The sequence below is a fragment of the Zophobas morio genome, unplaced genomic scaffold (assembly GCF_036711695.1).
Source record: "Zophobas morio isolate AGI-343-1 ecotype UQ-CSIRO unplaced genomic scaffold, CSIRO_AGI_Zmor_V1 ptg000012l, whole genome shotgun sequence".
NCBI classification, from domain to species: domain Eukaryota; kingdom Metazoa; phylum Arthropoda; class Insecta; order Coleoptera; family Tenebrionidae; genus Zophobas; species Zophobas morio.
In genome coordinates, this window is record NW_026972117.1 from 4,136,381 (window position 1) to 4,164,269 (window position 27,889).

Here is a 27,889-nt window from a genome sequence, read left to right on the forward strand (position 1 = left end):
TTCGACAAAATTGCCTTGCCTTCCACGAAAAAATTTGAACCTCTTGACCAAAATATTATGCGGCCAGTTTTCAGGCTTATACAATTCGTCGAGTAGAGAGGCCGTGGCACCTACCTTGAATGAAGCACTTATGGCGTTTTCATTACTCGGTAGGGCTTCTACCACAAAATTTTGGTCATTATATTTTCCTTCAAGGAACTTTCGAACTTCGTCACAAGTGGTGGTTTTGCGAGCTCTGCCTACATATACCCATGCCCGAGAAACCACCGCAGAAAATGTATCCGATTCGTTACAGCCTCTTATCGTCTTATGTTTGTTTTGAACTTGATTAGTTACCTGAGGCTCCTTCTTTTTTGGGCGAGTCTTCTTTTTGTCACTCACCTTGGCATTGACAACAGTATCCGTTGACGAGTTGAGATTATTTTCGATTTCCTCCTCAATGTCACTGCTTGTATTCCTGGGTTCCAATTCTGCCCTGGATTCATTGGTTGAATGAATCACAGATTTTTGTGCCAATTGATCTCTGAGTTGCTGAATTTCATCTTCCAGTGTCGAAATCTTATGTATTAATCCCTCGACTGATTCAGTCACCACTTTCGTCATTAGTTTTTCTAGATCAGCTGCACTCATCATGACACATTCACTGGTATTATTTTTAGAGCGTGTACCCGTCATGTTGTTTATATTTTGGCTTTTATAATTAATAATGTACAACAATTTAGTTTGTTTCAAAGTGTAAAGCAGAAACACACGTCTACCCGCCTTTTGTATAAGATATTTAAAAAAAATAATGAAACAGTCAAATTTATTGATTAGTTTTTGATAAAAAATATCACCAAGGAAATCTGACCTGACCTGACCTGACCTGCCCGAACCTGACCTGACCTGACAAGCATTTTTTAAATATTTTCACAATTCGTGTTAAGGGTTATATTTGCTTTGTTAACATAAAAGTCATTATAAATGTTAATGTAATATAAATGCAACATGGATGTAATCTCAATGTAATATGGATGTAATGTCGATGTAATATGGATGTAATGTCGATGTAATATAAACCTCATAATGTAGAAAACGTCAACTTGTTCGCGATTATATATTTACAGCAGAGTCGCCCACTGTGATTTAGTAAGCAAACAAAAATTCAGATATCAACAGATCACTATTGTTTTAGAAAATTATCTTCACTGTCTTCGTCATCGCTAACAGCTTCAACCAGTTCTGTGTAAAAAATTCCGCCACTCCATTAATTTCAAAATCAGTCCCCAGCAGCGGCCCTTCTCCATCCGACGTCACTGACTCCTTAATCGATAACCCACCTCAATGTTGTCCAAAGACGGCAAAGTCGCACAGCCGCAATGCAGTCGTTCCTCGCATGGCTTATCGTTCGGGCGTGCTGGTGATTTGAATGCGTCGCCGTTCGTCCCGGAATGGTTCCGGTTCCGGAAGGGACAGTCGTAGCCAGTTCGTCGTTGAACAGCGATGGCGAAGAGACCGTCAGCACCGCGTCCGACGAGGACGATTACGACGGCGCCGTCGTCCTGCACGACGACGGCCCCGCGGAGCCCCCCTCCTTCGGGAACATCTCGGTGCAGAACTCTAGTGACGTCCATTTCGGGAACAAAACGTTCTATCAGGGACCAGTGACGATAAAGCAGTTCTTGTACGCCAATGGCAAGCCCATCGCGGACAAAAGTGGCGGTGAAGTGGTGATAGATGCGGCGACTGTGGATGATAATGGACTCGATAACCCTTCGTTTATTGCAGATCTCCCTGTCAAGGGGAGTGCGGAGAAACCTGCAGTGCAGGAAAACACTGTGTCAGGTGCCTGATTTTCTCTGTTGCGACGTAGATGATAAGAAAGTGATTAAGCGGTTGTAACTAGGTGGCGTTAAATCGGTTGTTTCTGCTTGTAAATACATTTGTTTTTGGAAGGTGGTTTCACGTTCTGGTGAACTTCACAATGAGGCGTTTAGTTGATGGTCGGCGGTAATTTTTGACAGGATGCAATACATCCGTAAAAACGAGTTCGGTTGATACTAGTTTGGTTTATTCTTTACGCTGATAGCGTTACGAGAATTTGATTAAAGGTCGTAGATGGTTGGTTTCATCCATGGAATAATTTGTAAATCACCTCGTTAATTCCGCGAACAATTAGTTGATGGTTAAAGCTAATCTTTCTAAAGAAAAAACATTTCTTATAATTCTTAACAAAACTTTACGTCGAACAACAAAATCGATTGTAGTACGAAATTTTTCCACTAAAGAAACGTTTTTTCAGAAATCGGGAAAGTGGTAGGAATGTGAGCGTTGTCAAAATTACCAATCTATGGAAAACTATGTCTATTCAAAGCTTGAATTTAAATTTTTGTGCGCCACTAACAAGGCCATTGCTGATAAGAGCAAGGTAGTGTTCGATGCGACGACTCCGCCTGATAACGGACTCGATAACCTCATCGTTTATCACAGATTTTCAAGAATAAAAAGTCATTAAACGTTTTGTAACTAAATGGCAACAACAATCGATTGTTTCTGCTCATGAATATTCATTAATTTAATTTTGAAAGGTGATTTAGTTTGGCTACATTTTAGCTTCAGGCATTTAATTGACTTTAGATAGCGATATTTATAAAAAAAAGGATGTACTTTGTAACGAGTTGGCTTTGTTATTGAAGCTATTATCAGCTAAATACTGTTATTACGAAAACATGATTAAAATGCTGCAATTATGTCAGTTTCGTTTCGTATTTTACTTAGTACAACTCAATAAACTAATTTGGTAAATTACTTCATTAATTCTACGAACAATTATTTTGTTTTATTGATGGTTAAAATTGTGTTGTAAACAAAAAATAAGAGATATATATGTCATAGCTTTGGAAGAATTTGTACTTTTTCATTTTGTTCTGTTGAAAGTTTTTATTGCGTTTATTATAGAATTATATATAGATACATCGGTAGCGTCATTATATTTAACCATAAATCAAATGTTTTTAGAGTGTGATTGGGAAAAACCAAAATGAGTCTATTTTAAGCTAAAGAAGGACTGTAATCGGGTCCATCGGACGACCGACCACGTTTATTTTTTATCGACATTTCATGACCTCTAAAATACAAAAAAATATGTCTCCCATTTCTGTCTGTCTATCGATTTTTAGCAGACAGATAATGACCCAAATTACTGTATCTACCAATTGTTGTCAAACTGTGCATTAATATTAGCAATATCATCAAAATTTGTCTGATCGTCCCCACTAACAATGGAATGATGTCATTTCCAAATTTTACAACAGTAAAATTAACGTAGATTCTTCAATTTTCGAGCCTTCAATTTTACGATTCTTCGTTTTATTTCTGGATTTTTTACATTTTCTATTATTCGAATTTTTAAATTTTAGATTTTTCGTTTTTTTCATGTTTATTTCTCGATTTTTCAATGTTTCGATAATTCAGTTCTGGGATATTTTAATATTCCGATCTTTTAAATTTCAGGTTTATACATGTGTTCAAAGTTATTCCAAAGTTTCAATTTAGGGTTTTCCGATATTTTGATTTTTCAATTTTTGGCGTTTCCAAATGTTTCGGTTTCCCAATTTTTCGAGTCTTCAATTTCTCGAATTAACCAATTTTGGATTTCTCTATTTTTTCATTTTCTTATTTTTCCGACACATATTTCAGTTTTTCAACTTCTAGATTCTTCAATTTTACGAGTCTTCAATTATTCGATTCTGCAGTCTTAAGATTTTTAAATTTTTCTATTTTTCATTTTTTGACCTTTCTAAATTTTCAATTTTTCAACATTAGACTTTGATTTTCCCAATTATCGATTTCTCAACTTTTGATGTCTCCACTTCTCAAGTCGATTTTTCAATGTTTCAATTTTCGAGTTTTTTGATTTTTCAATTTGAATTCTCAATATTTTACATTTTGATTTTTTAAATTTTGGACTTTTCTGTTTTTCAATTTCCTGATATTTCGAGTTTTCGGCTTTTCGGTTTTAGATTTTCTACGAGGTAAGCGCCAAATATTCTCGGCCTGATATATTTGCGATTGCTCATCGGGAAATTTGTGCAACTCATAGAAGACTAGAGGGTCCCCGCAGTATGTGTGTAAAATTTCAAGCCCTACTGCCCATTAGTTTTGATACATTTGAGGAGTAATCTTTGAAAAATTATGGACTCATGATGCCTGTTTAAAATTGAAAATCGAACGGCAATAAAATTCTTAGCAAAAGATGGAATTGCTCTAAAGGGTGTTAAGGGCAGGATGGTTTTTGTGTTTGCTGAAGCTTGTCCTTCACATTTTACTAAAAAAAATGATTACAGTTATTTCGCATGGGGTAAGAAACCCTTGAAGACGAATCAATCTTCCAAAAAAATCATGGCCACAATTTTTTGGGACTGTAAAGGCATGTTGTTGATTAATTTTAAAGGATGAAATACCACTGTCAACGCTACATATTATGGTTACTTATTGCATAAATTAGGAGAACGTATTTGGGAAAAAAGGCCGAGAAAATTAGCAAGAGGCGTTCGATTGCTTCATGACAATGCGCCCGTTCATACCGCATGTCTTTCTCAAGCTGCTATAGGGGCCTGTGACTTCGAGTAACTTGAGCACCCACCCTATAGTACTGACTTAGCTTCGAACGATTATTAACTGTTCTCTAAGTTAAAAAACGACTTGCAGGGAAAACGTTTGGGACGGATAAAGAAGTGCAAACGGCAGTACTACATCATTTTAGTGATAAAGATTCAAATAATTTTTTTAAACGGATAGAGCTGTTAGTTGAACGTAGTTTTGAATGTATTGAAGTTAACAGAGACTATGTTGAAATATAAATATTTAATTTTTTTCCATCAGGTCTCTTTCTTTGTTAGGCCGAGAATATTTGGCGCTTACCTCGTACGTTTTAAATTTTTTCTGATTTTCGAAATTTTTGGATTTTTCGGTTTTTAAATTTTTCAATTTTTCGATTTCTCGGTTTATCGAGATTTCGATGCTTTGAATTTTCGATTGTTCAGTTCCCGATTTATCCATTTTTCGACTTTTAGATTTCTTAACTTTTGGATGTTTGGACTTCTCGGTTTATCGATTTTTCCGTTTTCAGTTCTTCAGTTTCTCTATTTTCAGAATGATTTTTAATTTCTCAATTTTTCGTCTTCAGTTTTTCTTAGATTTTTCAATTTTTCGATCGATTTATTAATTTTTCAACACTCAGTTTACGGATTTTCCAATATATCGATTCCTCAATTTTTCGATGTTTCGTTTTGATCTCTTGATTTTTTATATTTTCAGTTCTCCAATTTTTCGATATTTTAAATCTTAGATTTTTTTATTTTTCGTAGTTCGATTTTTCTACTTTTCGGTTTTGGATTCTCCAGTTTTTCAATTTTTGGAATTTTAAAATGTTTGATTTTCCAAATTTTCAATTTTTCGGTTTTTAATTTTTTTTCATTTTTTAGTTTTTCGGTTTCCCAATTTATCGAATTTCAATTGATTGAATTTTCTACTGTTCAGTTTGCGAATTTTTCGAATGTTCAATTTTTCAGTTTTTCGATTTTAGGTTACTTCAATTTCTCGGTTTTTCGATTTTTCAACTTTGTGGCTTTCCAAATTTTTGATTTTCCAATTTTTCAATGGTTTGAATTTTCGATTCTGCAATTTTTCGATCTTTTAAATTTTAGATTTTTCGATTTTTCAGTTTTTAATTTTTACTTTTTTCGATTTCCCGATAATTTTTCGATTTTTAAAATTTTTCGAGTTTTCGTTTTTTCGAGTTCATGATTTTTCAGGTTTTTGATTTCTCAATTTTTCCACATTTCAATTTTGGAAATTTTTTAAATTTTCCATAAATTAAGTTTTAGACTTTTTTATTTTATATTTCCCAGTTTTTCAATTTTTTGATTTTTCAGCTTTAAAATTTTTCAATTTTTCAATTTTTAATGTTTTGGTTTTTCAATGTAGGGTTATACTTCGATTTCTCGGTTTTCCACTTTGTGGATTTCAATTTTTAATTTTCCAATTTTCCGATGTTTCGATTTTTCGATTCTGCAATTTTTTGATGTTTTAAATTTTAGATTTTTTGATTTCTAGATTTTTCGTTTTTTGATTTTTAAAATTATTCGACTTTTCATTTTTTCGATTCCACGATTTTTCAGGTTTTTGATTTATGAATTTTTCAACATTTCAATTTTGGGAATTATTCAAGTTTTCCATATTTTAATTCTTCGATATTTCGAATTTTCGATTTTTCAGTTTTTTAATTTTTTAATTTTTCGATTTATTAAGATATTTTAGTTTTTAAATTTTTTAAATTTTAGATTTACAGATTTTTTAATGTTTCAATATTTCAGTTTCGGAATTTTTAATATTTCCTTTCTTCAATTTTCCGATTTGCCATTTTGATCTCTCAATTTTTTACATTTTTTCATTTCCAATTTTTCGATTTTATTTAAATCTTAGATTTTTCAATTTTTTAATTTTTTGACATTTCGATTTTTTTACTTTTCAATTTCGGATTTTCCAGCATTTCCATTTTACGATTTTAAAAATTTTTGATTTTCCAAATTTTCAATTTTCCAAGTATCAATTTTTCAGGGATTAAATTTTTCCATTTTGCAATTTTTCGATTTTTTGACATTTCGATTTTTCTACTTTTCAGTTTTGGATTTTCCAAGATTTCTATATTTCGATTTTTAAAATTTTTGATTTTCCAAATTTTCAATTTTCCAAGTATCAATTTTTCAGGTATTAAATTTTTCCATTTTTCAATTTTTCGATTTCTCGATTTATCGAAATTTCGATTCGTCGATTCGTCGAATTTTCGATTGTTCAGTTTCCCGATTTTTCAATTTTTTAATTTTTCCGTTTATTGATTTTTTATAATTTCCCAATTGTTTAGTGTTTAATTTTTCGGTTTTTCGATTTTTCAACTTTGTGGCTTTTCAATTTTTTGATTTTGAAATTTTCCAATGCTTCGATTTTTCGATTCTGCTATTTTTCGATCTTTTAAATTTTAGATTTTTCGATTTTTTAGTTTTTTAATTTTGACATTTTTCAATTTCTCGATAATTTTTCGTTTTTTCGATTTCATGATTTTTCAGGTTTTTGATTTCTCATTTTTTCAACATTCCAATATTTTCCGATATTTCGATTTTTCGAATCTGCAATTTTTTGATGTTTTAAATTTTAAATTTTATGATTTCTAGATTTTTCATTTTTTGATTTTTAAAATTATTCGACTTTTCATTTTTTCGATTCCACGATTTTTCAGGTTTTTGATTTATGAATTTTTCAACATTTCAATTTTGGGAATTATTTTAATTCATCAATATTTTGAATTTTCGATTTTTCAATTTTATAATTTTTCAATTTTTCGATTTATCGATTAAGATATTTTAATTTTTAAATTTTTTAAATTTTAGATTTACACATTTTTTAATTTTTCGATATTTCATTTTCGGTATTTTCAATTCTTCAATTTTCCGATTTGCCATTTTGATATTTCAATTTTTTACATTTTTGATTTTCCAATTTTCGATTTTTTAAATCTCAGATTTTTCAATTTTTTGACATTTCGATTTTTCTACTTTTCGACTTTGGATTTTCCAGTATTTCTATTTTTCGATTTTAAACATTTTTTATTTTCTAAACTTTCAATTTTCCAAGTATCAATTATTCAGGTATTAAATTTTTCCATTTTTCAATTTATCGGTTTATTGATTTTTTATAATTCTTCAAATGTTTAGTTTTTAATTTTTCAGTTTTTCGATTTTTCAACTTTGTGGCTTTTCAATTTTTTGATTTTCCTATTTTCCAATGTTTTGATTTTTCGATTCTGCAATTTTTCAATCTTTAAAATTTAAATTTTTCGATTTTTCAGTTTTTTCATTTTTGCATTTTTCGATTTCTCGATTATTTTTTAATTTTGAATTTTTTTTTACTTTTCGTTTTATCGAATTCATGGTTTTTCAGCTTTTTAGTTTCTCAATTTTTCAACATTTCAATTTTAGGAATTTTCAAGTTTTCCAAATTTTAATTTTTAGATTTTTGTATTTTTCAATTTTTCGATTTTCCAATTTTCCGATGTTTCGAGTTTACGATACTGCAATTTTTCGATCTTTCAAATTTGAGATTTTTCGTTTTATTGATTTTTAAAATTATTGGACTTTTCATTTTTTAGATTTCACGATTTTTCAGATTTGTGATTTCTCATTTTTTCAACATTTTTTTAGTTTTCCATATTTTAATTTTTAGGTTTTTTAAATTTCGGATTTTTCGGTTCATCGATTTCTCGATTTTTTGTTGTTTCACATACTCATTCTATAGATTTTTCGACTTTTCGAATTTCGATTTTTCAGTTTTTTAATTTTTCGATTCCTCGGCTTTTCGATTTTTCAATTTTCCAGTTTTTATTGCTCCATTTCTCGATAGATATTTCGATTTTTCGACTTTGTGGCTTTTTAATTTTTCGATTTTCCAATTTTCCGATGTTTCGTTTCGATTTTTCGATTCTGCAATTCTTCGATTTTTTAAATTTTAAATTTTTTGATTTCTACATTTTTGGTTTTTTTGATTTTGAAAATTTTTCGACTTTTCATTTTTTCGATTTAACGATTTTTCAGGTTTTTGGTTTCTCAATTTTTCAACATTTCAATTTCTGGAATTTTTCAAGTTTTCCCTATTTTGGAATTTTTAGGTTTTTTAAATTTCAGATTTTTCTGTTCATCGATTTCTTGATTTTTTGATGTTTCGCATACTCAAATCTGTAGATTTTTCGACTATTCGAATTTCGATTTTTCAGTTTTTCAATTTTTCGATTTCTCGACTTTTCGATTTTTCTAAAAGCAGTTATGCTTTTTGTACTAACTTTATTTAGTTTGAAAAATATAGTAAAAAAGATTTTCGTTCATTTTTATGTAAAATTTACCGTGAACAAATTGTATGTGTTAACAAAATATTTGTAACATATTTGTTTTCAAAAATAAATTGTCTAACAATACATATATGAAGCAAGTTAAAAAAATCGGCTTAAAGAAATCATAAAAGTTTACTAGATATAAACACGACAAAGCTGAGGTTAATTAAACCTATAATAAATAAACTGATAATAATGACAAACATAGAACAACTCACATTTCACAGAAAAACTACTAACGCACATTTCATTTAGTTTATTTATTAATATTTCATTATTTCCGTTGCGGTTGAAATTGAAATTCTGATTAAAAATCACCGTCTAAAAATCGTAGATAAAAAAAAACCTGACTCAGCTTAACTGCACTTAAGCGTGTTAAATCTACTTTAAACTTTATTGTAGTAAATGCAAATATACTTCTCCAAACAAACGAAATTCCTAACGTTGCTACGCTAATTTAAATTTTATCATTACCAAATCTTTAAAAATAGAACGCAGTGCAAACGTTGGCCTTATTTATTTATTTATTTATTTATTAATTTTAAGGATCGCGTAACGAAATTAAGTCCTTGCAATTTCCTCACTCCTAAATCAAACAAACGTCCTTTAGACCACAATTAAACGTACTCAGAGAAAGCGCTTTATGCAAATAAACCTGTCTTCAATTTTAACAAGGCGATTATTTGAATATCAGTCTCTCTTCTCGCTTTGTCGTTTCCAGCCTAGATTACCTTGAATCAAATTAGTGGTTAGACTATTGTTCACTAACGTGACGTTATTTATAAATAAAATGATCCGTCTTTATCAGTTAAGGCTGTCACAACCCTAATCAACCTTGATACTAATTCTTTGTTTGCAGGATTCCGACGATTCCAGACCTTCGCCCACCAAAACGTCGTCATTCTAGTCAGTCTTCTTGCGGTGTTAATGGTCTCTTTAGCAATTTTAATGGTAGTTTTATTATTAAGGCACAATCCCGTTCCCGCGGACGACGAGCCAAGCAATAAGGCAGATCGGGACGAACAAGGATCAAATACACCCATCGCTGCGCCCTTAGGTAAGGTGGAAAGGTCGCGTGCATGGAATGCACAATGGTAAACTTCACCTTCACTTGGTCGTAAAAACAATGACATAAAACGTAGTTTATTTGCCCCAAAGTTGGTTTGCTTTGTTGTTGGGTCTGGCAAAACGCTTTGTTGGTATGCAGGTAGAGGTGTGGGTACGCCACTGGAAGTGGGTTATCGAACGGTGATGGGTGCTGGTAATATTTGGGTTTTCCTAATTGCTGCACATGTTTTCCTAATGGGACGCAAATAAAGTAAAAGCTTATTAGTAGGAATAGGAAATGTTTTGGATTCCGTGACGCGTTTCAAATTTTTGGAAAACGAATAAATAGGTCTCCCGTTTACGTCTGTCTGTCTGTCTATCCAAATTTTTCAAAACTACTAGATTTACAATAGTAAATTTGTTTACATGTTAATTTTTCAGTTTCTCGCCTTCCTATTTTTTTTTTATTTTTCGAATTTTCAATTTTTTGATTTTACAATTTTCCATTTTCTCAATTTTTAATTCTTCGATTTTAAAATTTTTCTTTCCTCAATTTTTCGAGTTCTTGGTTTTTATTTTTCATTTTCCCGGCTTTTTAATTTCCATTTTCTCGGTTTTATATCACAATTTTTCATTATTTCAGTTCTTTTATTCTTTCAATGTTTCTTTTAATTTTACAGTTTTTTGTTTATTCTTTCTTCAAATTTTCAATCTTTGATTTTTTAATTACTCAATTTTCCAATTTTTAAATATTCCATTTTAGCAATTTTTGGATTTGGCAATTATCCAATTTTCCGATTTCTTTATTTTTCATTATTTCGATATTATATTTCGTTTTTTTTTTCCGTTTTTCATCTTTCGATTTTTCAATTATCCATTTCTTGGGAAATGGAAGATTTCAAAAATCGAAAAATTGAAAAGTAAATAAAATAAAATCGAAAAATCCAATAATTTAAAATTAAGAAAAATCGAAACATTGAAATATCACAAAATTGAATAATTGAAAAATACAAAATTCGAAAAACCAAAAATTTTAAATATCGAAAATTTGAAAACTCGAAGAATTGAAAAATTGAAAAATCGAAATTACGATGAATCAAACGTTCGAAAAACAACGAAAATCCGAGAAATTGGAAAACCGAAAAATTGAAAAATCAAAAAATCGAAAATTCGAAAAACTGCAAACATTGAAAAACCGAGAAGTCGAAAAAAGGATTATTTAAAAAATGAAAAAATTGGAATTTTAAAAAATTAGTAATTCGTAGAATCGAAAAATCTAAAATTAAAAAAATCGGAAAACTGGAGAAATTGAAAATTTCCAAAATTAAAATGTAAAAAATTGGAAAATCCAAACATCAAGAAATTGGAAAATCGAAAAATCGAAACATCGGAACATCGAAAAATTAAAAATTGAAAACTTGACAACTTGAATTGAAATCTCAAGAAGTCGAGAAATTGAAAAAAACGAAAAACTAAAAATCTAAAGAAATTGGAAAATCGAAAAACTGAAAAACTGAAAAATCGGAACACTGAAAAGCTAGAAATCGAAAAAAATTTATAAATCGAAAAATTTTAGTATCGTCAAAATTGTAAAGTTGAAAACAAATGTAAAATTGAAAGATCGAAAAATTGAAAAATTAAATATCGAGGAAGTTTTAAAATCCAACAACTGAAAAATCTAAAATTGTAAAATTAAAAAAAAACGAACTGAAAAAGTTGCAAGTCAAAAATTCAAAAAACGAAAGTTTGAAAAATCGAGAAACTGAAAATTTTAAAATCGAAAAAACGAGACATTAAAAAATCTAAAAGTTGGAAAATTGAAAAATTGCAAATCGAAAATTGAAAAATTGCAAATCGAAAATTGAAAAATCCAAAAACTGAAAAAATGAAGAAAATAAAAACCGAAATGAAAAATTGTAAATTGAAAAATTGAATAAATGACAAAAGTTTAAAATCCAATTACTGAAAAAGTGGATAATTTTAAAAATTGCAAATCAAAAAGTGAAAAATCCGAAAATTGAAAAATTTCACACTGAAAAAAAAAATTAGAAAATCGAAAATTGGGAAGTCCAAAAATTGAAAAAATATTGAAAAAAAAAGAAATTCAGCACACTGAAAAAGCGAAAAACTGAAAAAATGAAAAAAGTAAAAAACCGAAATGAAAAATGTCAAATCGAAAATTTAAAAAATTCAAAAATTCAAAAAATACCCTTGAAAAAAAAAGCAGCAATAATTAGAAAATCTAAAAGTTGGAAAATCGAAAAATTGCAAATCAAAAATTGAAAAATCCAAAAACTGAAAAAATTTCAACAAATATCAGCACATTGCAAAAGCGAAAAACTGAAAAAATTAAGAAAATAAAAAACTTAAATGAAAACTGGCAAAACGAAATTTAAAAAATTTAAAAATAAAGAAAATAAAAATGAAAAATTTCAAATCGAAAAATTGAAGAAATGAAAAAGTTTTAAAATCAAATAACTGAAAGATGGAAAAAATTCTAAAATTTAAAAATGAGAACCTGAAATTGCAAATTAAAAAAAATTAATATTGAAAAAAACAAAAATTACAAGATCGAATAATCGAAAAAATAAAGAAAATAAAACCGAAGAAATGAAAAATTGAAAAATTATAAATTGAAACCTGGTGAAATTTCAAATCGAAAAATTTGCTAAATCTAAAAATTAAACATCCAAAAGTTGGAAAACAGGAAATCTGAAAAATTTTAAAATGAAAACTTGCAGAGGTGCATTTCGTAAAATTGAAGAAACAGGCATGAAAAATTGAATTTTTTTTTATTTACTGATTTAAAATGGAAGAAACGAAACATTGAAAAAACTTAAAATGAAAAACAAAAAATTATAGAATCGAATAATTGAAAAAATAAAAAAATAATAAAAACCGAAACGAACAATTACAAACTAAAAAACTGAAGAAATGAAAAATTGAAATATCCCAAAGTTGGAAAATTGGAAATCTGAAACATTTAAGGAAAACTTGTAGAGATGCATTTCATAAAATTAAAGAAAGAAGCATGAAAAACTGAAAAATTGAAGAAACAAAAAATTTTTAAATAAATATAAAATTATAGAATCGAATAATTGAAAAAAAAAAACCGAAACGAAAAATTACAAACCGAAAAATTGAAAAATTAAAAATTCAAATCTGGTGAAATTTCAAATCGAAAAATTGCTAAATCCAAAAATTAAACACCCAAAAGTTGGAAAATGGGAAAATTGAAAAATTGAGAAATCGCAAATCGATAAATTGAAGAAACTTAAATTTGAAAAAATTAAAATTCAAAAACAAAAAATTATAGAATCAAATAGTTGAAAAAAAAGCCGAAACGAAAAATTACAAACCGAATTGAAGAAATCAAAAACTGAAAAATTAAAAATTCAAATCTGGTGAAACTTCAAATGGAAAAATTGCTAAATGTAAAAATTAAACATCCAAGAGTTGGAAAATAGGAAAACTGAAAAATTTAAGGAAAACTTGTGGAGAGACTTGTGTGCATTTCGTAAGATTGAAGAAAGAATAATGAAAAACTGAAAAATTGAAAACTGAAAAATTGAAGAAACGAAAAAATTTTAATTAAACAATAAAAAATTATAGAAAAAATAAAAAACCGAAACGAAAAATTACAAACCGAAAAATTGAAAATATAAAAATTCAAATTTGGTGAAATTTCAAATCGAAAAATTTCTAAATCTAAAAATTAAACATCCAAAAGTTGGAAAATAGGAAAACTGAAAAATTTGAAAAGGAAAACTTGTAGACATGCATTCCGTAAAATTGAAGAAACGAAAAACTAAAAATTGTAATTAAAAAATAAAAAATTATAGAATCTAATCATTGAAAAAATAAAAAAGTAAAAACTGAAACGAAAAATTAAAACCGAAAAATTGAAGAAATGAAAAACTGAAAAATTAAAAATTCAAATCTGGTAAAATTTCAAATCGAAAAATTGCTAAATCTAAAAATTAAACATCCAAAAGTTGGAAAATAGTTGCGATTCGTAAAATTGAAGAAACAGGCACGAAAAATTGCAATTAAAAAAATTGGAGAAACGAAAAATTGAAAAAATTTAAATTGAAAAACAAAAAATTATAGAATGGAATAATTGAAAAAAATCAAAAATAAATAAAAACCGAAACGTTAAATTACAAACCGAAAAATTGAAAATATAAAAATTCAAATTTGGTGAAATTTCAAATCGAAAAATTTCTAAATTTAAAAATTAAACATCCAAAAGTTGGAAAATAGGAAAACTGAAAAATTTAAAAAGGAAAACTTGTAGACATGCATTTCGTAAAATTAAAGAAAGAATCATGAAAAACTGAAAAATTGGAAATCGAAAAATTGAAGAAACAAAAAATTTTTAAATAAACAATATAAAATTATAGAATCGAATAATTGAAAAAATAAGAAAAAATAAACCCAAACGAAAAATTACAAACCGAAAAATTGAAAAATTAAAAATTCAAATCTGGTGAAATTTCAAATCGAAAAATTGCTAAATCCAAAAATTATACACCCAAAAGTTGGAAAATAGGAAAATTGAAAAATTGAGAAATCGCAAATCGATAAATTGAAGAAACTTAAAATTGAAAAAATTAAAATTCAAAAACAAAAAATTATAGAATCAAATAGTTGAAAAAAAAACCGAAACGAAAAATTACAAACCGAATTGAAGAAATGAAAAACTGAAAAATTAAAAATCCAAATCTGGTGAAATTTCAAATCGAAAAATTGCTAAATCTGAAAATTAAACATCCAAGAGTTGGAAGATAGGAAAACTGAAAAATTTAAGGAAAACTTGTGGAGATGCATTTCGTAAAATTGAAGAAAGAATAATGAAAAACTGAAAAATTGGAAATTGAAAAATTGAAGAAACGAAAAAATTTTAATTAAACAAAAACAAATTATAGAAAAAATAAAAAACCGGAACGAAAAATTACAAACCGAAAAATTGAAAATATAAAAATTCAAATTTGGTGAAATTTCAAATCGAAAAATTTCTAAATCTAAAAATTAAACATCCAAAAGTTGGAACATAGGAAAACTGAAAAATTTAAAAAGGAAAACTTGTAAAGATGCATTTCGTAAAATTGAAGAAACGAAAAACTGAAAAATTTTAATTAAAAAATAAAAAATTATAGAATCTAATAATTGAAAAAATACAAAAATAAAAAACCGAAACGAAAAATTAAAACCGAAAAATTGAAGAAATGAAAAACTGAAAAATTAAAAATTCAAATCTGGTAAAATTTCAAAAATCAAAAATTGAAAATACCCAAAATTGAAAAATTTCACATTGAAGAAAGAAAAATTAGAAAGTCTTAAAGTTGGCAAAAAATCGAAAATTGAAAAGTCCAAAAATTGAAAAAATATTACAGAAAAGAAAAATCAGCACATTGAAAAACCGAAAAACTGAAAAAATGAAGAAAATAAAAAGCCGAACTGAAAAATGGCAAATCGAAAATTAAAAAATCCAAAAATAAAGAAAATAAAAACCCTAATTAAAAATTTCAAATCGAAAAATTGAAGAAATGAAAAATTGAATAAATGAAAAAGTTTTAAAATCAAATAACTGAAAAATGGAAAAAATTCTAAAATCGTAAAGCAGAAAAACTATTAGATACATATTTAAAATGAAAACTGGAAAAAACTGTAAATCAGAAATTGAAGAAACGGGAAATTTAAAAATCAAAAGGTTGAAAAATAAAAAAATTGCAAATCGAAAAACTGAAAAATCCGAAAATTGAAATATTTCACATTGACAAAAAGAAAAATTAGAAAATCAAAGCATAAAAAACCGAAAAATTGAAAAAATTAAGAAAATAAAAAAACTGAAACTAAAAACTGCAAATCGAAAAATTGAAGAAATGAAAAATTGAAAAATATAAAAATTGAAAAATTAAAAATTGAAATCTCGTGAAATTGCAAAATCTAAAAATTGAAACATTCGAAAGTTGGAAAACTGAAAAATTTAAAAATGACAACCTGAAATTGCAAATTGAAAAACTTAATATTGAAAAAAACAAAAAATTACAAGATCGAATAATTGAAAAAATAAAGAAAAAAAACCGAAACAAAAATTTGAAGAAATGAAAACTTGAAAAATTAAAAATTGAAACTTGATATCTCAAATCTAAAAATTGCTAAATCTAAAAATTAAACATACAAAAATTGGAAAATAGAAAATCTAAAAAATTTGAAAAGGGAAACTTGTAGAGATGCATTTCGTAAAATTGAAGAAAGAAGCATAAAATATAGAAAAGTTGCAAATCGAAAAATTGAAAAAATTTAAATTGAAAAATTAAAAACGCAAATCTGGTGAAATTTCAAATCGAAAAATAGCTAAATCTAAAAAATAAACATCCAAAAGTTGGAAAATAAGAAAACTGAAAAATTTAAGGAAAACTTGTGGAGATGCATTTCGTAAAATTGAATAAAGAATAATGAAAAGGTGAAAAATTGGAAATCGAACAATTGAAGAAACGAAAAAATTTTAATTAAACAATAAAAAATTATAGAATGGAATAATTGAAAAAATAAAAAAATAGAAAACCGAAACGAAAAATTACAAACCGAAAAATTGAAAATATAAAAAATCAAATCTGGTAAAATTTCAAATCGAAAAATTGCTAAATCTAAAAATTAAACATCCAAAAGTTGGAAAAAAGGAAAACTTGTAGAGATGCATTCCGTAAAATTGAAGAAACGAAAAACTGAAAAATTTTAATCAAAAAATAAAAAATAATAGAATCTAATCATTGAAAAAATAAAAAAGTAAAAACTGAAACGAAAAATTAAAACCGACAAATTGAAGAAATGAAAAAATTAAAAATTAAAAATTCAAATCTGGTAAAATTTCAAATCGAAAAATTGCTCAATCTAAAAATTAAACATCCAAAAGTTGGAAAATAGTTGCAATTCGTAAAATTGAAGAAACAGGCACGAAAAATTGCAATTCAAAAAATTGGAGAAACGAAAAATTGAAAAAATTTAAATTGAAAAACAAAAAATTATAGAATGGAATAATTGAAAAAAATAAAAAATAAATAAAAACCGAAACGTTAAATTACAAACCGAAAAATTGAAGAAATGAAAAATTGAAAAATTAAAAATTGAAACTTGGTGAAATTTCAAATCGAAAAATCGCAAAATCCAACAAAAATTTAAACATCCCAAAGTTGGAAAATAAGAAAACTGAAAAATTTTAAATTTTGTGGACGTGCGTATATGCATATCGTAAAATTAAAGAAAAAAAATATTTAAAAAATTAAACAATTGCAAATGGAAAGCTTGAAAAAACGAAACATTTAAAAAATTAAATTTGAAAAAAGAAAAACTTATAAAATCGAAAAAATGTAAAAATAAAGAAAAAAAAAACCAAAATAAAACCTGTAAACAAAAATTTGAAGAAATGAAAAATCGAAAAATTAAAAATTGCAAAATCTAGAAACTGAGGAAACAAAAAAAAATGAAAAATTAAGAAATCGCAAATCGATAAATTGAAGAAACTAAAAACCGAAAAAACAAAAAAATTACAAAATCTAAACAATGAAAAATTCGGAAGTTTGAAACATCGAAAAACTGAAAAATTTAAACTTGAAAACTCGAAAAACTGCAAATCGAAAAACTGGAAAAAAACAAAAAAATGAAAAATTGAAAAAATGAACAATTCAAGTCAAAAAAATTGTTACAGAAAACAAAAATAGTAATTTTTTTTTATAATTTTCCAAAGAAGCGAGATTTATTGGACTGCACTTCAAGGGCAATTTTTGAAACTTGCAGTTATTTACACCTGGTGTTCATTTCCGCGGAACTACAAAACGACGACTCTAACCAGAAATTAATTTTATCTGAAATGCAACAGCGAAGAAAAAACGCCACAAGTAAAGGGAATGTTGGTTTTGTTTTTACTGAATTACAAACTTTTTCGACGTTATTATTGTATCAAAGCAACACTTCACACGTAATTCGTCCTTCCTTCTAACAATAACGCAACCTTGAACAGGTTGAATTTTCTATAGAAATTTCATTTTACTTGCGTTGTCACCGTATTTGCATTGTATAGCATGAACTTACAGGAAAGCATGTAGGAGCGGCATTTTTGGAATATTTTACAAAATGCTCCGAAGTTTTACTCGAACAATTTAATTTGTAAAATAACCTTCACTTTTCACAGAGTACATGGTCTTTCTAATAATAATTTCGCCGTGAAATAAAATTATACAGTGTTTAACTTGATTAAAGTTGTAAATTACGTAATTATCACGTCGTAGTACGACTTCATTTATTACTAACATTTGATGACTTCAATCCGACTATTTTTTTTTTTTTTCTAGATCCGAAGGCCAACCTGACCCTCCCCTCCAAGCTCAAGTTGGTTTCGCGCCTCGAGTGGCTCGCGCAACCCCCTACCGAGCCGGCCACACCCCTCCACACCCCCGTCCCCTACGTGATAATCCACCACACAGCAACCGAGAACTGTTCCTCTCAAGCCCAATGCGTCTTCCAGGTTCGCTACATCCAGACCTACCACATCGAAAGTCGCGGTTGGTGGGACATCGGCTACAATTTCCTGGTTGGAGGCAACGGCGAAGCCTACGAAGGCCGGGGTTGGAAGTCCGAGGGGGCTCACACGTTCGGGTACAACGCCCACAGCATAGGAATTGCCTTCATCGGGACTTTCAATAAGTACAAGCCGCCAGAGCGGCAGATCACCGCCTGCAAGCACGTCATCGCAAAAGGGGTGGAGTTGGGATACATTAACAAGGATTACAAGTTGCTGGCGCCAAGGCAACTCCAGACTACGAAAAGTCCGGGGGATGCGTTGTATGAGGAGTTGAAAACGTGGGACCATTGGGCGGCGGGTCCTTGATGTGTTTGAAAGTGTGTGGAAGATATAAAAGTACAAAGAAAAAACGGATGTCCTGGTATAGTGGTTTCGAACCGTTGTTCTGGTTTGACATAGTCGAAATGAAATAATAATTAATTCGGAACTGCATGCTTGCATAACAACGACCGACACGATACAGTGGCTATTTTTATGTCGCATGACACAACATTACGTAAAAGATATGTTGCAGCAACACACAATTTTCCACATGCTACAACTGAAAATGATCTACAATTTAAAGCAGTGCGGCCTTGGGGTTATAGGATTTTTCTTTCTTCTGTGTAATTTTCAAGTAATAATTCTATAAAAATTTGTAATATGTGATTGCAAAATGTTATTGTGAACTTTTTTAATAAAAGTATGTAAATATGTACACTTATTAGCTACAATGAAAGTATTCATAAGACTGATATTGAGTTTTTATATTTTAAATCTGTAGACAAATGTAAATACAAATAAACGTCAACAAAAATTGTTTCGACCTAAGTGCGATTTGTTTTAATTTTTCTGATTGCATTGTTTGTCCCAAAAATAAGTGTTATGATCTTTGTATTGAGCTTAAGTTATCGTAGCAAGATAAGTGTAATTTTTATAAATAATAAAATTTTTTATTGTTTCGCTGGTTGCTAACAGCGTCGCTTGAGAACTTGTTTGACCTACAGACCAGAGCGCGCTCAAGCCATTGTCGACTCTATAAACCATGTTGGAATTGTCATCGTGCAATAGATTTTTTTTCTTTTTGTTTTAATAATATTCAGCGAAATAAACAACTATAAATCTTATTTTGATTTCGTGCCACAAATAATTTTAAAAATAAGACCAAAAAGTTTTACTGTTTTAGAAGTCTCAGTAAAGATTTTGCAAAGTCGATTTCTTTAAAGTAAGTAAATGGATATCTTGTTCTTATTCTTGTATCAGGCATTAAATGCTCACTGATTTCCCGAATGACAATATTTACATTTCAAAGCTCTTGTAGTTATAAACGAAAATTTAAATATTTCACAGTTATTAGGCGAAGTTCTAAACTTTCGTCGAATGGAACAAACCCACAATAAAATTTATGAGAATATTTCCATTTGACAACAGTGTTTGCCTGATATAAAACGAAGGTGCTAAGATAAAACAGATTTTGGCAAATCACATACTCTCTAAGAAAAGAAAGGGCGGGTGGGCGGACTAGTACCTTCTAAGATAAGACCAACTTTGGCAAATGACATACCCTGTAAGAAAAGAGAGGGAGAAATTCTTCAGGTTTTCAAGTTGAAATTTTTCAACCTCTATTGTTTTGATTTTTCATTTTTTTAGATTTTTGTGCAATTTTTCGATCTGCAATTTTTCTAGTTTTCACATCCAAAGTTGTTTATTCTGATTTTTTAATTTCTCGGTTCTTTGTTTTTTGATTTTTCAATATTTCGATCTTCAGTTTCTAGATTCTTGGTTTATTTGCAGTTTTTTTTTTTAATTTAAAAGAATCTTGAGCTTCTAGGTATTCCTGTTTGGAAAAAATTTGAAAGTGCCTTGGAGCCTCTAGTGTTTTTTCTTATAATAATTTAATTAAATTTCTTACGGGATAGCTACAATCAGTCTTATCTTAGTAGGTACTAGCCCTGCCCACCCGCCCTCTCTTTTCTTAGAGGATATGTCATTTGCCAAAATCAGTTTTATCTTAGCAAGTACTAGCCCCGCCCACCCACCCGGTTTTTTCTTAGAAGGCATCTCATTTGCCAAAATCAGTCTTATCTTAGCAGGTACTAGCCCCGCCCACCCACCCTCTCTTTTCTTAGAGGGTACGTCATTTACCAAAATCAGTCTTATCTTAGCAGGTACTAGCCCCGCCCACCCACCCTGTTTTTTCTTAGAAGGCATCTCATTTGCCAAAATCAGTCTTATCTTAGCAGGTACTAGCCCCGCCCACCCACCCTCTCTTTTCTTAGAGGGTATGTCATTTGCCAAAATCAGTCTTATCTTAGCAGGTACTAGCCCCGCCCACCCACCCTGTTTTTTCTTAGAAGGCATCTCATTTGCCAAAATCAGTCTTATCTTAGCAGGTACTAGCCCCGCCCACCCACCCTCTCTTTTCTTAGAGGGTATGTCATTTGCCAAAATCAGTTTTATGCTAGCAAGGATTAGCCCCGCCCACCCGCCCTCTTTTTTCTTAGGTATTAGGTATCTCATTTGCGAAAATCAGTCTTCTCTTAGCAGCGATTTTGCTTTCTGATAACTTCAATAAAGTAAAAACCAGTTTGAAATACATTTGAAACAAATAACCAACGGGAAAATGTAGATGTTCTCAATTTCTCAGTACATGCTTAACTTCAACTGTTAATGTTTATAGTTCGATAGAATTCAACTATAAGCACGTTCAGGTTGATTTTGTCTCTTAATTAACTACACTCTGTTTTTTCGCAAAAACTCTCATTTTGTAAGATTACCGACAGAATTTGAATAATGATTTACGATGCTTCCAATTACAATAAAAAATTTGCAAGATGTCACAGCATTCCGTTTTTCCAGTTCCAAAGTTAAATTGTAAAATATTGTTATAATTTTTTTTCCCAAAAAATTGGATCCCAAGGGTAAAAACTCAACTCAAACAACAACTATGGATTCATAAATCACGATGCAGAAGCATGTTATTTTCTAAAATTTAAAAAACATTTATTCGGCAGAATTGTTCACTTTTGGGGGACATAAACGAAAAAAAATTGGATTAACGATTTGCCATGCTTACGATAACCTTAAAACATTAAATTGCTAAATATTGTTACACCTTTTAATTTTTTTTTCTTTCTAAAAATTTGAATGTCTAAGGTAAAAACTTAACACGGATTCATAAGCCACATGTGTAATGTAAAGTGTGGTAATGACGTCATTCTATTGTTGTTGGAAATGGTTATCTAAATTTTGGCTAGCGTTCTACCATCTACAAGATATTCCTAATACTCACACAAAATTTGGCAACAATCGGTACGGTCGTTTCGGAGATTATCTATCTAATAAAAATCTGGACAGACGGCAATCAGATAGACAGACAGACAAACCGACAGATAGACGCAAACGAGTGATCTATTCGTTCGTGCTCTAGGGGTCATGAAACGTCGAAAAACTTAGAATTAGCGAGTCGTCGAATGGACTCAGCTTACTCTCAGGAAATAAAAAAATATAACACACTTTGTATAAAATAAAGCAAACATTAAAATTGTTTTGTAGATTTCACCTTCTAGAAGTGATTTTCTTCATTTCCCCGAAAATTCCTTGCTCCGGGACCATAAACAATCTACATTTTTCGAATCAGAAGTCTGGTTTTCAAAAGCTCAATTTTTCTATACTCTCGTTTTCACGACCCTTTAACAATTTCGGCATAATTTCTTCAAAAATTCTAACCATTTTTTTCAATGGTCCAGATGAAAATTGGTAAATTTTAGGATTTAAAAAAACATTTTTTTGACTAATTTCGAAACTCTAAAGAGGTTTTTTATAGATTTCGACGCCCAGAAGTTGTTTTCTTTTCCATTGTTTTGAAAATTATTTGTAAAATTGTGAAAAGCTCAGTTTTTCAACCCATAGAGATTTTGTCGCAGATTTCGACCTCTGCTCAATTTGTTCGAAAATTCTTACCATTTTTCCAGAATCGCCAACATGAAATATGGAATTTTTTACGATTTTTGAAAAACTAGGATTCTCGAAATTAATATTTCGAAAATTTTACTCCGGAGTCATAAACACGCTATATTTTTCGAATTAGCACGTCGAGATAATAAGAATAATAAGAATAATAATAATAATAATGATAATAATCAGTTTATTTTCCAGAATATTTTTTTAATTTTTTAGACAATTTTGCCAAAAGATTACATTTTTTCGACCACCTAGGAAAATGTCTTAAATTCTTCAAAAAGTCCTACTATTTTTCCGAAATCACCAATATGAAATATGAAACTTTCTAAGATATTTTGAAAATGTGACTTTCAAACCGGTCATGAAACGTCGAAAAACTTAGAATTAGCCAGTTGTCGAATGGACTCGATTACAGTATTTCCTTAGCTTATATAAAAAAATAAAAATATATAATTCACTTTATATAAAATAAATACTTTTGTAGATTTCACCTTCGAGAAGTCATATTTTCAGCTTCATTTCCCCAAAATTCCTGCTATGTTTCCAAAATCGTCCATTTGAAATATGCAATTTTGCGAGTTTTCAAAAATTTTGCCTTTCAAACCAAATATTTTGAAAATCTTGTTCCGGGACCATAAACAATCTCTATTTTTCGAATCAGCACGTTAAAATCTGATTTTCAAAATCTCAAATTTTCTACACTCTCCTTTCCACGACGCTTTCATAATTTCGGCTTAATTTCTTCAAAAATTCTAACCATTTTTTTGAATGGTCCACTGGAGAAGTGATAATTAATAGGATTCTTAAAAAATTCGCTTTACAAAGCGGATATTTTGAAAATCTTCATAAATACCGTATATTTTTCGATTCAGTAAGGCAACTTTTCCAAAAGCTCATCTTTTTAATACTCCCTTATGAAAATTTCGACATTCTTTCGATCACTTCAGAAAATTACCCATAGAGCTTTTTCGCAGAATTCGACTTCCAAAAGCGTTATTTTTTTATCAATTGGTTCGAAAATTCTAAAAAATGGATGTTATGAATTTCTCTGCAACTTTTCTAAAAAGCTCAATTTTTCAATACACCTTTTATGAAAATGTCGACCATTTTTCAACCACCTTCGAAAATTGCCTGGAGATTTTTTTGTCGATTTTAACCTTGCAAAAGTTTTGTCGGCTTAATTTCATAAATACTTCCTATCATGTCAATTTTTAGAATTTTTAGAAAATTTTAATATCAAACTTAATACACATTTCGGAAATGTTGATCCGGAACCTTATTAAACACGCTATATTTTTGAAATCAGCGTGCCTGGATCTATATCACAAATGTCTGTGGATTTTTAGTAAGTTTTTCCAAAAGTTTCAATTTTCAACAAAAAATGCCAAAAATTTTGACATTTTTTTGACTAACTTTGGAACTTACCTAAAAAAATTTTTTGTAGATTTCAACGCCCAGAAGTTGTTTTCGGTTCCGTTTCTTTGAAAATTGCTACCATTTTTCTAGAATCGCCAAAATGAAATACGGCATTTGTTGACATTTTTTAAAAATTTGACTTTCCAGTCGAACTTTTCGAAAATCTTGGTCCGGAATCACAAACACGCTCAATTCTCAAGTCATAATCTGTCTCAAAATTTTTTGTGAACTTTTTGCAAATGCTCAGATTTTCAAGAATGGCTTGTTCAAATTTCGATGTTGTTATATTTTTCCAGAATAGCCAACATGATAAGGCATTTTTTACGATTTTACCAGGATTGTCAAAATTAATACTTCGAGAATTTTACTCCGGGGCCATAAACACGCTATATTTTTCGAATCAGCACGTCAAAATAATAATATTAATAACAATAATATTAATAATAATATTTATAATGATTTTATTTTCCGGAATATTTTCTTGTTTTTTAGACAATTTTTCCAAAAGATTAATTTTTTTACGAAAATCTCGACGTCTTTTCGACCACCTACAAAAATTATTTAAAGAGATTTTTTTGTAGATTTCGAGGCCCAGAAGTTGTTTTCGGTTCTATTTCTTCAAAAATTCCTACCATTTTTCCAAAATCACCAATATGAAATAAGAAACTTTCTAAGGTTTTTTTAAAAATTTTGCCTTTCAAACCGAATATTTTGAAAATCTTCTACTACTTTTTTCGAATCAGCACGGTGAAATCTATTTTTCAAAAGCTCAGTCTTGCATAATTTCGACGAAATTTTTTCAAAAATTCTAACTATTTTTTTTAATGGTCCATTTGAAAACTGATAATTTATAGGATTTTTAAAAAATTTGCTTTTCAACGAGGATATTTTGAAAATCTTTATAAACACCCTATACTTTTCGATTCAGCACGTGGAGATCCATATTCCAAAATTATTTATAGATGAGACAGATTTTTAAGCAAATTTTTCCAAAAGCTCATATTATGAAAATTTCGACATTCTTTAGATCACCTTCGAAAATTACCCATAGAGCTTTTTCGTAGATTTCGACTTCCAAAAGAGTTATTTTCTGTTCAATTTGTTCGAAAATTCGTACCATTTTCCAGATCACCAACAAGAAATATGCCAATTTTTGGATTTTTAAAAAGTTTGATTTTCGAACCGATTATTTCGAAAAATTTGTGTAGAAACCACAAACACGCTATAGTTTTCAAAAGTGGATGTTATGAATTTCTCTACAACTTTTCCAAAAAGCTCAATTTTTCAATACACCCTTCATGAAAATGTCGACCGCTTTTCAACCACCTTCGAAAATTGCCTGGAGATTTTTTTGTCGATTTTAATCTTGCAAAAGTTCTGTAGGCTTAATTTTCCTACCATGTCAATTTTTAGAATTTTTAGAAAATTTTAATATTAAACTTAATACATATTTCGGAAATCTTGATCCGAAACCTTAAACACAAGAGATCTATATCGCAGATTCTTTTGTGGATTCTTAGTAAATTTTTCCAAAAGTGCCAATTTTCAACAAAAAATGTCAAAAATTTCGGCATTTTTTGACTTCGGAACTTACCTAAAGAGATTTTTTTGTATATTTCGACGCCCAGAAGTTATTTTTGGTTCCGTTTCTTTCAAAATTGCAACCATTTTTCTAGAATCGCCAAAATGAAACACGGCACTTTTTAACATTTTTTTTTAATTTGACTTCCAAGTCAAACTTTTAGAAAACCTTACTCTGGAACCATAAACACGCTGTATTTTTCGAATCAGCACGTCGAGATAATAATAATAATAATAATGATAATGATAATAATGAATTTATTTTCCAGAATATTTTCTAGTTTTTTCGACAATTTTTCCAAATAAATTTTGTACGAAAATGTCGACATTTTTCGACCACCTACGAAAACTACTTACAGAAATTTTTTGTAGATTTCGACGCCCAGAAGTTGTTTTCGGTTCTATTTCTTCAAATTCCTACCATTTTTCCGAAATCACCAATGTGAAATATGAAACTTTCTAAGATTTTTTAAAAATGTGACTTTCAAACCGGTGATGAAACGTCGAAACAGTTAGAATTAACACCCAGGAAATAAAAATATATATTTCATTTTATATATAATAAAGCAAACAGTAAATGAAACTACTTGGTTAAAAAAAAAAACGTAAAAATAAAAAAAGTAGTGTCAAAAATATTAATCTACATTGCATTGTTATTTCTGAACGTCTCTATTCATTTTTGATTCCTTGATACTAAAAGAGAATGTATAAAGTTCACGTCCAGCACGCAGGTCTGCATATCAATGCGAACAAGTGGAAATACCACCTAATTTTACTAGTAAACAAGTTTCTTTACAAACCGACCGTGTTCATTCCCTATTATGTTCAACAGCGCGTACAACCATAAGACTAACAAACGTGAAACTGAAAGAAAACGCAACCAAAAATGAAAACTGTGATAGGAAAATTTTCGCAAGGTAACTCACAAGGTGATGAACAAATACAAATCGAAGTGCGCAACTCTGGCAGTGCCACTTCCACAAACTCTAAACGCTCAAAAGGTAAACTGTACGCAAATGTCCCACCTCTTTTAACTTAAAAATAGTTTTCGTTTAAGATTTTCGGATTTTAAATTTTCTGCAAAAGCACACTGCCCTATTATTAGTATGTTTTCTGATTTTAATGATTGTTTTACTACTTGTGACGATCGTCCTTTTGATAATACGTCAAAACAACGTGAGTTCCCAGTGTACTATAGACAATTTCCACCCAAAAGAGACGTCAACGAACCCGACACCACCAGGTGAGCTAGAGTGACTCCACCGAAAACAAGGAAGCGAAAACTCCTATTTTATTCAGTAGGTACATCGTTAGATACCAGTTGGATTACAACAATTCGTCCTCCATCATTCGAACTAGTCTCACGACAGGAATGGTCGGCCGAAACCCCCAAGGCTCCACCACCACACCTGCAAACCCCAGTTCCTTACGTACTGATCCTTCACACGGGCACTGAAAACTGTTACTCTCCTAAACAATGTGTCCAAGGTGTTCGACTGATTCAGACTTTCCACATGGAAAACCAAAACTGGGAAGATATCGGCTACAATTTTCTTTCTGGGGGTGATGGCAGAGCTTACGAAGGACGAGGCTGGAAAAATAGGGGTCCTGAAACATACGGTTATCCTGATAAAAGCGTACGAATTGCTTTCACTGGGATTTTCAACACGACGATACCATCGGATCGGCAATTAACAGCTTGCAAAAACTTGATCAAAAAAGGAGTGGAAAAAGGGTACATTAATAAAGATTATAAACTCATTGCTGCGGCACACTTGCAAAAAATACGCGTTGAGGAGAGTCAAACGAAGACGTTGTATGAAGAACTGAAATCTTGGGAGCACTGGACCAACCCTGAAGAGCTGTACATGTTTAAATAGTTGGACGATTTTTTTTATAACTAATTTAATAATTTATTTGTTTACATCGTTTTATTATATTTATTTATAATAGCGTCAACCGCTTACCGAGTGCGACAGCAAAAATTCCTGGACACAAAAACCCAAGGAAATAAATAACACACATCAGCACGCCTTGCATGAATATGCAATAACATTTATGACTCAGTCAGTCCACGAACTACTCGGAAAAATGTGTTTCATAAAAAAACTAGGCTATAAAATCTAACTAGTCTACTGGTACATACATTTACAAACAATTTTGTTACTGTGAATAATCTTACTATTTATATTTCGTTGCAGTTATAAATTTATAAAATATATACCTACTTTTTTTAATGTCTGGCGTATTTATAGCATTATTTCAACTAACGCAAAATTGAAAATTTAAAAACAAATAAAAAATCAAAACAAACCAGCAGAGCCGTATCGATGGGCGGTGTGGGGAGGACAATGTCCACAGAATTAACAAATATTGGTGAAAAGTTATTTCCACAGAAC

At 29.5% G+C, this 27,889-nt stretch overlaps 1 protein-coding gene across 1 annotated transcript; it reads left to right on the forward strand.

Annotated features, from left to right (window-relative positions):
* Positions 1 to 1,154: 1,154 nt before the first annotated feature.
* Positions 1,155 to 27,666, forward strand: LOC135128002 (uncharacterized). Its single transcript, XM_064054772.1, has 6 exons — positions 1,155 to 1,824; positions 9,780 to 9,977; positions 18,322 to 18,854; positions 26,362 to 26,491; positions 26,548 to 26,733; positions 26,790 to 27,666. The coding sequence occupies exons 1-6, from the start codon at positions 1,431 to 1,433 to the stop codon at positions 27,368 to 27,370; spliced, it is 2,022 nt and encodes a 673-aa protein (XP_063910842.1). The 5' UTR covers positions 1,155 to 1,430; the 3' UTR covers positions 27,371 to 27,666.
* Positions 27,667 to 27,889: the final 223 nt, after the last annotated feature.